Below are 16,040 nucleotides of genomic sequence, written 5' to 3' on the forward strand. Positions count from 1 at the left end.
GTTATAATTGTGATGATTATGGCGTACAGCTGATGAAAACCCCAAAGTTGAAATTGTTAATAATCACAATTATAACAAATAAAGGCTTGACATATCTCGCTTTGCATGTCATGAGTCTATCTCATATATTAGTTTCACCTTTTAAGTTGAATTACTGAAAGAAATGAACCTTTCCACGATATTCTAATTTTTTGAGTTTCACCTGTAATGTTAACTCTGGCCTTTCACTCATTCACTTTACAGAAGCATTATTCATACCATTGAACTGGAAACTATATAAAGCATTTAATCTGTATGAGGCAAGGGAAAACACGGCAGGTAAGACAAGAGATTTTCATTTGTAAATGATACATATCGTTTGCTAATCAATTTCACATTTGTTAAGTTGGGGGGGGGGACGACCACAGGTTTTCAAATATATATAAAGAGAAAACCCATATACACATTAGTAACAATTTCTTTTTATTAGAGCAAATACAGTTAAGAAAACTGTACATTATCCATTTTGGGTTCCAGAATTATAAATAAAGAAGCTCATTAGATAAAGAGTTCATTCACAGCAAGAAATTTTAAATAGACAAAGTGACATATCATTAAGTACATTGGCAGATCAATGAGCTGTCCAAAATGTAGTGTACAGTATACAACCATCTATAAATAGCCTTTTATGTAAAATACAGCTGTGCACATTTTAGAAAAATACCAACAATTTTTGATTGGAGCTTCGTTTTTTAAAAAAGTTTATAAATCATACATATTTATAAATGGAAATAGCATGCTTAAATTTATAAACATTTTCAAAAGCCATGTTTTTTTTAAAATAAACATGTAATAAAATTTAAATGTCAGTTACAAAATTATTTTAAGCAATAACTTAACTGGGGTGAACTGTAGATAAGAAAGTGTGTTTATATAGGACATCAAGGCTTGTTACAATTTAAAAAACCTGAATCTCAATTAAGAAGTAGTTTTCTAAATTTGAAAGTAAAACAAGTTTTCCTTCCTTAACAAACATACAAACACAAGTTGTTAAACGTTTCATTTGCTGCCTTTCTGCTTTCTTCGTGATTTCCACACTGGTCAAAACACAGGATTCTCAAACTCACTTCTGCAAAAAATGCCACTGTATTACTGCCCTGCTTTGAGCTGTTCCAGGCTACAAAAAACCATCCCTTATTTATTTCCATTTTATGGGCTGCCTCTTACAATTGCTAATGTAGTTATGAAGAAAACTCACTATTAAACCATGCAAATAATAATAATAATAATAATAATAATAATAATAATAATAATAACAGCAATAATTATAATTATAATAATTTACAAATAGGATAAAACTCCTGAAAAGTATTCTTTTCTCTCAGATAAACCCAAACCTTTTACTTTTTATTTCTAATTAAAATGCTGACCTTCAAAATGACCACTCCATGTACAATTTTCCTATAAGTAAACAAGCATGCTTTTGAGTAATATGGAATACAGTAACTACAGCAGGGAGGGGGGGGGGAAATGGATCACATCATCAAACACAGGACTGTAAATCTAGTTAAGACAAAGAATCCAAATGAAAGTTTGAGGCTTAAGTTTTAACTGGCTGAGGTAAGATTACAGACTCATTTTAACAACATTAAAAGGCATCAAACTGATAATCAGTCATTGTTAACAGACTTAAATGCTCTACCTGAATGTATTCAACATGAAGCCTGACCTTTAAAAATAATTATTTATTATGTTAATGAACAGTTTCTATTGTGCAATCAGGCAAGACTGTTAAATGCCAGCAAAATTTTGCAATATTGAGTTAAGACCCAAACTGCTGAGTGGCACACTTATCAAAATATTCTACCTTGCTCATCCAGTACGCCGATACATCCCGATAAATTTCACAGCATAAAAAAACAATTCTGCTTGCCACTGTCACTAGGAAGATATAAATGATGGCTCAAAACACTGTTGCATATTGCCTGCTAAGCCTTCGAGGAAGATGATTTTACCAGCTTAGGTAAAAAAAAATATTGTGAAGAAACTGACCTTTCTAAGAAAATATCTATACTGCACATATGCTACAGGCTTTGTTTTTCTGAAGCAGGTGAAAACGACTGAAGTTTTCCAGGCTGGTCTACATTATTACATTATGGCTGTACAATGATTTTAAATAAATAGTAAATTAACAGAATCATGCATGAGCAAATGAAACACGATCTCCCAGAAAACTGCAAGGAGATTTTAAAAGCAGCAGGTAATGGAATAAGACTGGTGAGTGATGCTGCTAACTATTTCTTCTAATGAGATAGGAGTGAATACTGGAATCGCTTCCACAGCAACAGAATCCTCTGGCCACATTCCTCTGGCAGTCGCTTTTCCCATCTCCCCCACAAAAAACATCAGACGGCAAAATAGTAAGGCAGCTGTTAGCTTCCATCATCAAAAGTGCAGCTCTGTACATTTCCAGTTTAGTCACACTCTTTGCTGGAACAGATGGGGTAACCAACACACTTTACTTGTTGGGCTGCTTCAGCAAGCTTGTGTGTGTGCACGCTCGTGTGTGAGGGTTTTTTTTTCCACCTTGCTTGCTGGCTTCAGCTTTCAGAGGACCTCAAAGCCACAAATCCTCAGCAGAGGAACTGCTGCTCAGGCCCCTGGCTGAGTTTTCCAAGTTTCATCTCTCTTGTGTCCCATCCTAATTCCATGCCTCCTTCCCTGTGTCTGAACATGACTCGTGCCATTTAAAAGGCTGATGACACAACTGCCGAGAACTGTGGGCTTACGCCACTAGTTGTCATGACTTCACTGAAGGATCAAAACAGTTATATCATTAAGTAACTATGTTGAATCACATTCAGGCATAGCTAAAATTAAAGTGCCAATAACATTAAACTTTGCAAATAGTAAAGCTTTGCCATTTGAAATGGGAAGGATTAGAACTGAGATTTGGGGGGAGGAGAGAATTTCAGGAGAAACACGAGACCATTCTTACCTTTCCTAATTCCAATCAAGTTAGAAAATGGACAAAAAGAATGGCTAAACCAATATTCAACAGCATTACCAGGACAATCATGATTGAATTAGGACCCTGAAAGTGAAATAAAATGGAGTTTGATTACATTCACACAAAAAATAAGATAATGAATAGATCAACTGTAACCTTGAACATTATGCTGCTTCTAAATTGTGTCATAATAGCAAAAACACAAGATGTGACTTGTTCTTCTTTGTAGTTTTATTGTGCCCTCTTGAAATGTTATTTTGAAAGCAATAAATTTTGTTTCTGATTCAACACATCTTTAGTGTGACTTCTTGAGACATCCAACTATGTTTTATTCTAAAATAGGAGAAAGTAAATAAAAGTGTGATTATCATATGGATCGAGCAGTTTTTCTCCTAGAAATCTAGTTATGCAGTGGAAAACAGAGCAACACTAAGGGCTTCAAACAGTGTACAGGTTCTTAGAAGTGCAGGTGAAGACTGAAAAAAAAAGTGGAAGGCTTTAACCCCATTTCATCTTGATATCTATTTGCTATACAAAATACTATAAAGAATATATTTTGAAGGAAGATTTTCTGCCTTTGTGGCAAGTGGAAAAAACAAAATTCGCTGACGTTTGCAAAAGCAAACAAAGATTAGCAAAAGAACTATACTGAAATGTTAGCCCTTGCAATGTCAGCCATACATTCTCCGCTCCCTCATCTGAGCCAGATTATACAAATCCTCTGCAGAAGAAATTTCACTTTGAGATGTTTTGCTGTTAATAGATGTAAAAATGGTAAGAAAGCACAACCAACTTAACCATCACCTCTGCCTGAAATATAGACATTTTAATGGTTTCAGTGAAAGTGAAAAGATTATTATAAGCAGGTCATGCTTGGCCCATAAAAAGGTATGAAATCGCTTCTTCTTCTTTAAAAGAAATGTATTTCTTGTTGACTTCTCACAATTTAAACTACGTGGGTTTTCCTTTAACACAAAAAAGAGCATATAGTCATCTATTATCCTAACTTGCTCAAGTGGATCATGAAGAAGTGCTGTTCCTCCACCTTTCAAACAGCTAGAGCAGTGCATTATGTAGAAGCTATTGGAAATGGCATCCTAATCATCTGTGCCTGCAATGTGTAACACATTGACCTGGGGCCTAACATGAAAAACTTCCATACCACCAACTACTCGTTCTGGAAGGTGGCTGATGGTGGCCCAGAAACTCACCACAACAGTCTGCGTTTTGGATGATGCCACACATTACTGCCATGGCGGTTCATACCTCAGCTCTAAACTGAGGAGAGCAGCCTCTGCTGCACCATATGCATAATCTCAGAGCAACCTTCAAAGGCACATTTCAATCCCAATATGTTCCCAGCATTATTAGAGTGCATTCAGATTCGGGGGATATTGCATTAGTTTTCGTGACTAACACTTTCTCCTTTTCTAACATTCCTTTCACACTGCAGTATCTGTTGCATTACGGAACTGTGGCTTTTTGACGAATATACTGGCATGTCAAGCTAAATTCCACTCACAGCAGTGGGCGTGGTGTGGCACAACAACAAACACCATTGGAGACAACTTCACAACTCTTCCACCCTTTCTGCATCTGTTTAGGGACGTTTTTAATGTTTGATGTTTTAATTGTATTTTTAATATTTTGTTGGAAGCTGCCCATGGTGGCTGCAGAAAACCAGCCAGATGGGTGGGATACACACACACACACACACACACACACACACAGATAGTATGTTTCTGTTCCCTCGTGGTAAAGGTAAAGGCACCCCTGACCGTTAGGTCCAGTTGCAGATGACTCTGGGGTTGCGTGCTCATCTCTCTCTATAGGCTGAGGGAGCCGGCGTTTGTCCGCAGACAGCTTCTAGGTCATGTGGCCAGCATGACCAAGCCGCTTCTGGCGAACCAGAGCAGCGCACGGAAACGCCGTTTACCTTCCCGCCAGAGTGGTACCTATTTACTGTATCTACTTGCACTTTGATGTGCTTTCGAACTGCTAGGTTGGCAGGAGCAGGGACTGAGCAACGGGAGCTCACCCCGTCGCAGGGATTCAAACCGCCAACCTTCTGATCGGCAAGCCGTAGGCTCAGTGGTTTAGACCACAGTGCCACCCACATCCCGTTCCCTCATGACTTACCCATAAAAACAGCAGGGAAGTGATGTATGACACAAATTTTGTCACTTTATGCCTGTTATTTTTTGGGTTAATGGGGCTGCAAATGAGTTATATATGGAGCCAATTAACAGCCAAATGATCCTAAACTTGCACTATATTCCACTAGAATTCCAGAAGTGTCTTTTATATCATGTGAAAGCTCAAATATAATATGGAAATTAACAGTTAGGGAAATGAAATTAACTACCATGTGAATGCAGCCTTAAGTGTTACCGTGGAACTAAATTTATGGATTAAGCTCAAATAAAAAGGTTATGCTTTGCTGGATTATGAAGAAAGATAAATGGAGAGTTTCAAGGAGTGTGAACAACAGAATGAGAAATGGGACGGGGTACCTTGAGCAACGACAAAAACCCCGCTCTAAATTGCTTAGGCATTTTGGATTGATCAAAGAAACTGCAGAGAACTTTGCTCCACCCATGGAATTAAAAATGTGACTCTTAATTCTGTCTTTTAAAACATTAATAGTGTGACTTCAAAATGCTTTAGGGTGAAGCGCCATAAATAAGGCCTCACAGCTTTCTACAAGGGCTTAAAATAGAAAAAGGCAAAATTAGTCTCTGCTTTCCATGACTGATTTGAACAGGTGTTAGAAAGAAGCTGTAACAGAAAAGCGTTATGCATGCCTGGAATTGTCCGTACAACTCTTATATAACAGTAAGCTTAAGGCATAAAAAAGGGAAGCATGTAAAATGAATAAGTAATTAAAAGGGGAAAAAAAACCAAAGCACATTGCGGTATAATACAGTGACATATTGGCTCACTGTTAGGAGGTAGCATATTAAAATAAAAAGATGATCAACTATAAAAAGCTAATTTTAGTTTCTGATTAGTCTACTATTATAACTAATCGTAGTTCTTATTTTTCATGCAGATTTCCCTTATTTATGGAGCACAGTGAAAGGGAGGGCTGTTGCTCATTGATCCCATGGCCAGTCTCTGTTTTCTTTGGCTAAAAGAACATCATGTACCAGGACAAGAAAGATATCTGGCTCCAAACTTGAAAAGTCTCTACCTATGAAAGCAGACAGTATTGGGCTGCGTAGACCAGCTGCTTGGCTTGATATAAGGTAGTCCCCTAACCCAATGATATGATTTATTCACATAGTTCTATTTATTTATTTTTTAGAATCTGTGTATCCCTTATAAATGTACGTAGTAGTTTACCAATATATTGTCATATAAACAAAAAAATCATTTCAGTACTCCAAAACTTATTCAAAACATTTTCTGGCACTTCTGATTAAGCTGTCAAACCTCATCAGATAGTATCTCCAATAGCTTTGTGGTTCTCATTTCTGCGGAATGATTCACTGGAGGGTCTCTGTTTCTGAAAAGGCTGGGAGAAGAGGTAGAATAAGGAAGGTAATCCCCCCCCCCCCCAGCGTTGAAATAGTACTGAAGACAAAAGGAAAATCTGCAAGCAACATTATACAAAACTTCTGTGCCAACTAGACTTTGATAGCACACAGATCATTTTGGAAATATTTCTGATGCTCAAAATAACTGGAAGCAACACAGGAGATATTTTGAGGACAGAGAGGTTATCTCTTGCTCTGAAATAAGTAAAAAGCAAACTGAGCTACCTCATTTGTAGCACACATTCAATTGTATCCAATGGTGTCCATGCAAGAGCAGAATACCCTTCTTGCATAAAGGCACTAACCTTTCCTCTAATGTTCTCTGCAGACTCCCCCACCCGCAACTGTGCTGTGGACGTAGGGATGGTAGTGGAATTTGCTAAAAGTCCACTTGTCCATTCTCTCTGAAGTTGTTTGGTTGGCAGTGACTTTCCGCACAGTTCCCTGATACTTGTTTTTGTTCTTGATTTTTTTTTTTAAAACAGGAAGACGCTTATTCCAATATAATTCAGTCAGCTACCATCATCAACATTTTAACTTAACTGGGTACTGCTAAATTGTGTATTCACTTTAACTTCTGTCTCACTGAGGTGCTAATGTTACTCATTAACCACCAATAATTGTTTTATTTTTAGACTTCCTCTCATTTTTTGCCCTCTGTGACACAGCAAAACTGCATACAGAAGGCACAGTCATCGTCTTACAGCTTCATGTGAATCTATAATACCTAGTAACCAAAAATGAGATTTTCTTGCATTTTGTGAACATTAAAATATACCGGTAAGCCTGATGCACATATTTTTGTAATAACATTATTACTTTACTATAACATTATAATAAACTGTTAAATTTTCTTTCATCCTGTTTATACTTATTGCTTTTTCATTATTAATCCTTGCAGAAATACAATCTGCATCATTTTATATATTTATATATATTTCTGGGCAAAGCATGTAAGTGGGTTGAAGGGGTAATCATAAGCACACCCTTTGGGTTGTGGTGGGTTGCGTGTGTGCGTGTGCAATCATAAACACACAGTGTCAGTCTCTATATTGGTGGAGGACAGGTATTTCACTTGGCAAAATTCAAACTAACAATCGAGGAAATTCATTCACTTGACAAAGAATCAATTGCATCCTTATCTGGATATTTGGGAAACTCTCTGAAACAGAGCAGAAGAACTGTAAGTGTGTTTGCTAACTCAGTAACTCAGGCCACGTTTCACTGCCATCATGTTAAACTGGCATCACTTCTGTATTTATGTGTATTTTTTATCTACACAAAAGTTGCAGCAAATTATTTTAAATATTTCTAGACTGCCCTTTAGGGCAAAGCTCTTGTAAGGCAACTTACATGTAAGAAAACAATCATCTGTGAAATGACCATTAAGTTAATATTTCTGTTTTCCTTCCCCCCCCCCCTATGCTTCTAAATATTAGCTGTAGTTTGGTTTGGTGTCCTTTTACTGTGCCCTGAAAACCAGTTTTACATGATCAGTCGTCCTAGGATGACAACTCCTGAACTAGCTTTAGCCACAGATTTCTTTGCACATTCAAAAAGTTAATCCAAAATTTCAGGAAGGTGAAGGAGTCAATCATCTCTGATAAGATTATAGCCTTTGGATTATTCTCTCACATCCTGAAATAAAAGTTTCCTCAATTGTTGCACAGTACAAACCCCATGTTTCCTACACAAGGATGCACTGTAAGGGAGCTACAGTCTATCTCAAATTCTTTTCTAAAGCACCCATGCACGCTTACAAACATACATTTCTTCAGTTCACACATTGTATTTTAAAGGTGTGAAATATTTGATGGAAGCCACCCAGAGTGGCTGGGGAAATCCAGCCAGATGGGCAGGGTACAAATAATAAATATTATTATTATTATTACATATAAAAATACAATGCGAGAAGCTTCCTTAGCAGTTCTGTGAAAGAAAAAGAAATTTATAATCTTTGATGGGTAAGTTCTCATCTACAGCATAAACACAGCAATGTATGAATGAACCAAGGTAGTCAGCTAGGGGGTGAGTGTGAGAAAACCCAATTAATCTTTGCTCATGAAAACAGAAGTTGTTTTCACTGGATAACACCCCTAAAATGATAATCAGTAAATCTTGATTGCGGAAACAATCTTTAGTTTTGATTTATGAGCACAATCTGCTGTTAAATAAAACTATTTATTAGAATGAGCCAATCCCCAGTGCTGAATGCAAACAATGCCAGTCAAACACTGGCATAGCACCAGCAAATGTAATTCCAGTGTGAAGCAGATTCCTCCCTCCCCAAGTTGCCCATCAAACTGGTGTTGAATTGCCAATATGGCCATGTTTATCAGTGGCATGAAATTAGTATTTGTTCAGCAGTCCATTTTGCATTAGGTGCCCTTCCTTAGGTGATATCTCAAAAAGCCTCTTATCTGTGACTTTATTCCACACCGCTGCCAAAGCATTCAAAAGCTTGTCACTATGTGAGTGGGGTCAACCACACACAGATCCTTCCCATCCAGCTGTCACCCTTAATTTTAGCCAGGTGGCAACTGCATGGGATAAACCCATGTGATAAGCCTTACAGCACATGGGCAGACCCATTAGTGGCAGTGTGTGATGCAGTCATGGGTAAGGAGCTTTCGTGCTGCTGCTGCTGCTGCTGCTGCTGCTGCTGCTGCAATGTCTGAAGGACATGTTAGTAATATGAAGAAGTAACTCGGTGTTTTTAGGACATTTGCAGATGGCAGACCTCCAGTGAGTCCAAAGTACTGCAGACACAGGAAAGGAAAGGAAAGGAAAAAGGAAATACTTACTAGTTCACCAGGTTTAGAAATGATGGTGGTGGGGTTGCCAGAACTGTCACTGAGCAACTTATGCTGATCCTGCTAGCCTATTTAGACTTGCAGCAATCAAAATGGGGATACATTGAACCGCAACCAGCCTGCAGGTATCAGGTGTGCTGTTAGAGCAGGAATTTGCAAGATTATCTGAATGGGGTACTTAGAAGCTGCCCAGTGACCTTGGTATTGGAGGTTCTTCCATTTTAGGAAGACTTCTAAAGCACAGTCAGAACTTAGAAGCCCTCTTCAGGCTTCAGTGAAGCCAAGCTGTAAGAACACGGGGCTTGCATGTGTTCTCTGACCCCCTTCTACAGTTTAAGACCCCATGCAGTCTTTTGGATGCCTGAATAGGGTTAATGTGTGTATGAAAAGTAAAAGCCTTTCAGTGAAAGAGTCACCATTGACTTTATCAGTATTATTGAAGTGTGGTGAAAGAAAGGGAGAATTTCGTACACACTGCTAGCTTTAATCCCTGCCAAATATTTTATGAGCATATTTTACATAGATACTAATTTGATGTGAACGTTGAGAAAAATGTGAGCACTGAGATCAAACTGACTGATGTTGTTGATTTTATAAATGTCCCTGCTGTGAAACGGATCTATCCCGAGTACCTTTTCAATTTCCATAACATAACATAAATGCATGGGGCACCTTGAATGTGAGGAGTGTTTTTTAATACCTTGTTTCCATGGGGGAAAGGTTTGTGCTCAGTTAGGATTGCAGAGCCCAGTCCTAAAGAACAGGAATCCAGAAAGGGTTCTATGTAGGCTTCAAATTAACTGCTTCTCATTTGTACCCTTGAAGGTGAGATAATTCTGACAGAGATTTAAACTAAACTGAAAACATAAAACATAGCAGGCAAACGCCACCAAATACACTGAGTATGTCTGGCCACTCAGAGGCCGACTCATCTAAACAGAAATATCTTACATGGTTTCTGGCCTATGCACAGACTTGAGGTCTCCATGCCCAGTACCTACCATACTGACTTCTCTTTCCACTGAAGAATAGAAGTCATTATTTGCGGGATTCTTTGGTGCAACAGATTCAGGCTTCTTTAATGATTCTTTGGCATCTAACTGAATCCCAGATTTGTTGGGGCTTGGCTTCTGAGCTGATGCTACTAGTGCAAGTGCTGAAGATGAAGGGTTGGCATGGTCCTCGTCTTCCCCGAGCTCAAATGGGTACCTTGTTGGATTCGGTTTCACGTAATAGCCATGGTAATGATCATGCAACTCCCCATTCTCTGTGTTGGTAGGATTGTTGCGGGGTGACAACTTTGGCTGGGGCTTTACCATCATATCCTCCTTCACAGGTGCTTTCGAATAAAGAGGTTTGTTGACCACAGGTGTCACATTTTCACTAGGTAAATTCTTTTTTTCTTGGATTAGTCTGACCTCAGAGGACGAGTTTTGCTTTTTGCCTTGTTTTGCAGGGGAAGGCTCAGCAGAGGGGAGAGGGCTTTGCCTTGGGCTCTCTTCCGGGGTCCCAGGAGGTGTAGTGCCTTTTCGATAAAAGTGAGGAGATTCTTTTGGTGTAGGTGCTTTTTCCTGAGCCTTTTCTTCAGGGATTTCCTTAACATCTGCACCTTCTTGAAATCGCTGCTTGATATAATCAGGACCTAAAATTAACAGTGACAAAAGCAATTAAACTTGAGCACTTGTATCAAGCTACTGAAACAAAAATAAGGAGATCAATAGCATTTTCCATCTAACAGACTTACAGTTTTTACTCTCTTTCACTGTTGTGGGATATTTTTCTTTTGGATTAATCGCTTTTACAATTTTAATTTTTTTTCTGAAGAAATAAAATCATAAATACTAGTGGATTTATTTTTATGCCCTTCTTTCAGCTAAAGCATAGGAAAAGCTTTCATTAGTACTGTATTTACAGATGCAGCTTTTAAATATTGCTTCTTCCTTGTTTTGTGTTCTCTGTCAACAAATGCACTTGGAAACGTTTCATCAGAAATTGCATTTTGAAATCAAATCAGTGAGCAAGACATCAGAGAAGCCTAGGACTCTGCTCCCATTTCCACCCCAGAAAAAGAAATGTGGACACAAGTTCTGATATGACACTTTCTTTTCTACATCCTGATTTCAAAATGTAAGCCCATGTATACCAAAATTAAAACAGGAGAGTGAGTTGAGGGCAACTTGAAACAGAACTGTGGCAAAATGCCCAGTGTTTTTACACTGCAAGTTTTCACCACTTAAAAGCATTCTTTATGGTAACATGTGCAAGTTTCAAAGTCAGTTCTTCCTGAAGCAGCTTCCAGGGTCAAGCAGCTTCATTTCTGGCATTACTATTTCTTTGAATTTCCTTCTTGTCTGCATCTTTCCAGTACTGAAGTACCAAGTAATCCATGCAGATCCCGTAGATGCAGGCAAAGAAGAGGGCTATCACCTTGCTTCTCCATGTCTTGCGTTTGCATACACAGCCTAAAATAGCATTAGCACTTTTGTGGCTGTATCACATTTCAAATACATGGGCTGAGCCTGCAGTGTTTGCCAGTTCACTTCAATGGGCGTAGGATCACGTCTCTCATCTAATTTGCTGACTCCTATCACCTCTAAGTTTGTTTCACAGCATTACGCTTGATCAAGTTTCTTCCTTCCATTTGATTATTATCTCTTTCTGTTTTGCTTTTTGGCAGTTTTAACTCACATTGAGCAGCATTTACTCCAATCTTCTACCACCGGCTTGCAAGAAAAGGGACCTAAGTGAACCCTTTCTCCAAAGGAGACTTTTCTGGTGCCATTTGTACTTCTCTATCCCTCTTTGGGCTTTTCGTCTTATCATCACTGACGCTTGGTGAAAACCACAATCAAATTCAATTTTTATATCAACCCTTTGCTACATATGTCTGCCATGCATTTTTTCTTTAAAAACACATTTTTTATTTTGGTTTTTAAACAAATACAAATACAAATTCTGCCATGCATTCTCAATAAACAATGGTAGATTCCTATGCATCTACCATAGCCTGATTCTTCTAAAGTATCTAGAAGCCCTATCTTAAACAACCAGCATAATTTTAGAAGGGAAAGCTGCATAATTAATTTCTAGACCTAAAGACTTATGAACAGTATAATAATTTCCAGCACACAGCTCTGAAACTCAACAGTTGTGGAACATTTATTTATTTTTACTTCCAGGGGACACATACCCATATGCACTGGCATGTTAAGGGGCAACGGCTTCTGCTTTAATTAAAATAAATTAAAATCAGTTACATAACAGAGATGTATCTCTGAGTGTCTGTGATACACATTTGAAACATAATAATAATAATATTTTTATTTATACCCCGCCCTTCCCAGTTTAAAAACCGGGCTCAGGGCGGCTAACAGCAAATATAAAACATTGATTAAAATGCGACTTAGAAACAGCATAAAATACAACATAAAATGCAGCATCAATATCAATAAAATTCAAAAATTCAGGGGTCATTTTGGGAAAAGGGAAAATAAACCCCAGTCAGTAGATCACCAGGGCTAACTGGCCAAGTTGGTCCTATTAAGACCAGCAAGGAGACCAGGGAAGAATTTAAATGTGGGGTCCCAGAAAGGATTTCTTCAGAGAAGAGGAAAGGGAATAAAGGATCAGGTTAATTCAAATTGAAGAGGCGGAATAGCTCTGTCTTACAGGCCCTGCGGAAGGAAATCAAGTCCTGCAGGGCCCTAGTCTCGTGGGACAGAGCATTCCACCAGGTCGGAGCCATCACTGAAAAAGCCCTGGCCCTGGTGGAGGATAGTCTGGCTTTCTTAGGGCCCGGGACCTTTAAGCTATTATTATTCATGGACCTTAGGGTCCTCTGCGGGACATACCATGAATGAAATCCTCAGTGTTTCGTTTAATATTTATTTGTTTACATTTATTAGTCATAGGAAATTGGAAGCTGCCTTATACTGAGTCAGACTACCAGGTCCATCTAGCCCAGTACTGTCAACACTGACTGGCAGCAGTTCTCCAGGGGGATTCAGGAAGGAGACACTCTCATTCCTACCTGGAGAGGCTGAGGATTGAATCTCAAACCTGCTGCAGATAAAGCATGTGCTCTACCACTGAGCTATGGCCACACTGACCTGGTGCTCAAGGTTAGGTTACATTTTCATATGTTTAGGTTACATTTCAAGGTTAGGTTACATTTTCCTATGTTCAGTGATTATTTACAGAGAGTTCAGCCCTACCCCCAATGAACACACAATAACATCAATAAAACAACAGATTAAAAACTACTGCAGCAGAAGAGTTGCTCATCAAATAAAAAAAGGCCTGCTAAAAGGAAAAATCACCTTTTGGTGCCAAAAATACATTATTGTAGGTGCCAGACAGGCTTCCTGGGGAGATAATTCCCATAAACAGGAAAGAATGCCGAGAGAATGCAAAGGCAGTATAACTGTATACCAGCTCTGTCTCATCACATAACCTAAAAGCATATAGAGAAACACATATACAGAAATAAATCCTAACTATGCAAAGGAAAATTCTGGGACTCACTATTAAAATGGTGTTCTTAAAACAAATTAATATAACACGAAAACCCTATTCACAGACAGAGTTTGTAAGCAAGGTTTTCAGTTAGGACAAATATTTATGGCAGCTATAAATATATATTTATAATAAAGACAATGAATGTGTCTGGCAATACTCCATGCAGAAGCCTCTAATTACTCATCTCCTGAGTATTTTAAAGGGCTAGTATAAGAAAGGATAGAAAAGTGCTGGCGACTTGTTTTCAGTTGCATGTTAATGCTTTTCCTGGAGATGTAGCTTTGGAAAAAACACACAACTTGCATCCAGAGTTTCATAGAAAAGACTAAAGAAAACTACCGGTACAATGTGCTGTTCCTTGAAAGGCTCAGAATCCAAGAAGAGAATTAATGTTGTTTAGAACTGCACTCTTTCAAAGGGTACATTATTTTTCATGGGAAGCTGGAGAGACATATTTTGTGAATGCAATTATCAGACAGCAATTTCAAGAAACTGAACATGCCCATGGCATTGTCTGTTAAAGGACAGTGAGACATTAGGAGCCTCAATGTGCACAAACCATTGGAGAATACGACCTTGTATCAAATCACGGTTGGCCCATGTAGCTCAGTATTGTCTCAGTACTGACTGATAGCGACACTGTGCTCAGGATTGAACTTGAAAACCTTTGCGTGCAGTCACTCCTCCCCACTTTTAGTTCACATGCACTGACATTTTTATGGTTAGCTTAGTGTTGTCATATGTCCGGATTTTCCTGCACATTAGTGGGATTTCAATGGCAGAAGTGACATCTGGGGGGAATTTCTGAAAAGTGGCATTTCATCATGGATTTTCTCCTAAAGAAAGGTCAACAGATTTTCACTCCTTGAAATATGGCAACCCTAGCTAGCTTACTGTGACAACTCACTGAGCTCTTTGCTACTGTGGCGATTCCACAACTTGCCTCTAGAATACAACTGATGTGCCTGTATATTTATTGCGTGTTTAGACCTTTAACCTCCCCCTTAAATAAATTCAGACAAGACTCATAATTTTGGTTTGGTTTTTGGCAGAATTTAGGCCACAACTTTATTGATTACGGCAAGTGAGTGGTTGCATAGGCTGTGGTTCGACTAGCTCCCTGCACCGTTGCAGGTAGCGCTGACCCAGGGCACCAGCATAGGGTGAACACTTGGAACAGCAAAAGCTGGGGTCAGGCTAGTCCACCACCCAGATGTCCCCCTGGACTCAGGCATGGGCACAACCCCTCTCAGGGTTGACCAAACCTTTGAGTCCCTGGATTCTTTTAACGGAATACCCTTCACTTAGGGATGGCGAGAACGTTCCCCCATCCCTATCACCTGAACCAGAGCGTATCCGCAACCTTACACATTGTGACGATTTGCTACGCGGCAGGCGAAACCCAAATCAGCCAAGTGGGGAAAATTCCTGCTGTGCCCCTGTCCCAATGACAGATGACACACAATGGCATAGCAAGGTCAAGCAAAGCAAGCCCTAAATATAGGGAGAGGTGGGCAGGTGTTCCGATTCACTGGCCCAAAGAGGAAGCTCAGGGACATGTGCATGGGCTTATGTAGGTCCCTTGATCCATTTGGCTACCGTCCCATTGGTCTGATTACACCCAGCAATGAGGGATCTACCAATAGGGTGTTGTGGCTATGCAATCAGACCCACCCACAACACAGGGTTGGGTTGCCAGGTCGCACCACAACACGTGCCCTCTTTGAGGGAGGACACGATTTATCACATAGCATAGATGAAGTTTATATATATTTTTTCTAATGATTCAAATAGCTGAGTATTTGAGTATCACTTTAGTTAGGCAACGTTTTCTGACATTCAGTAAAAAGATTACAACAGTAAAAAGATGACAAACTACTGCAAGGATGGCATAAGCAACAAACTGTTGTATAGCTGTAAAAATTAGACCAATATTTTTTTTTTTACTCATAATATCTGGCAGAGATTCCTTATATTCAGTTTTAGTGTAAGAACTGACACATTTGTTTCATAGGTAATATTTTCAGCCAATGAGCCAACTGATGTCGGCATTTAAAACACATCAAATAAAACAAAAAGAAAAAAGATTTGAAAACTGGGAAGAGTGTTTTGCTTTCAGTATATATGGACTCTTTAAGTGGATTAGTGCTCGCTTGCATTCAAAGGAGAAAAGACGCTCAA

The 16,040-nt window shown here is 38.9% G+C and overlaps 1 protein-coding gene across 3 annotated transcripts in view; it reads right to left on the reverse strand.

Annotated features, from left to right (window-relative positions):
• Positions 1-441: 441 nt before the first annotated feature.
• JPH1 (junctophilin 1) overlaps positions 442-16,040 on the reverse strand; it is a 61,448-nt gene continuing 45,849 nt past the window's right edge. The window contains exons 4-6 of one of the 3 annotated variants that reach the window (XM_033155443.1): positions 10,343-10,983; positions 2,978-3,073; positions 442-1,108 (exon numbers count right to left, since the gene is read on the reverse strand). In XM_033155443.1, the coding sequence (XP_033011334.1) occupies positions 2,993-3,073; positions 10,343-10,983 (722 nt within the window). In that variant the 3' untranslated portion in view covers positions 442-1,108; positions 2,978-2,992. Of the gene's footprint in view, positions 1,109-2,002; positions 2,791-2,977; positions 3,074-6,424; positions 6,507-10,342; positions 10,984-16,040 lie in introns of those variants that run through there. The other 2 variants (XM_033155442.1, XM_033155444.1) reach the window with 2 other exon arrangements.

Source organism: Lacerta agilis, chromosome 7 (genome assembly GCF_009819535.1).
Source record: "Lacerta agilis isolate rLacAgi1 chromosome 7, rLacAgi1.pri, whole genome shotgun sequence".
Lineage (NCBI taxonomy): Eukaryota > Metazoa > Chordata > Lepidosauria > Squamata > Lacertidae > Lacerta > Lacerta agilis.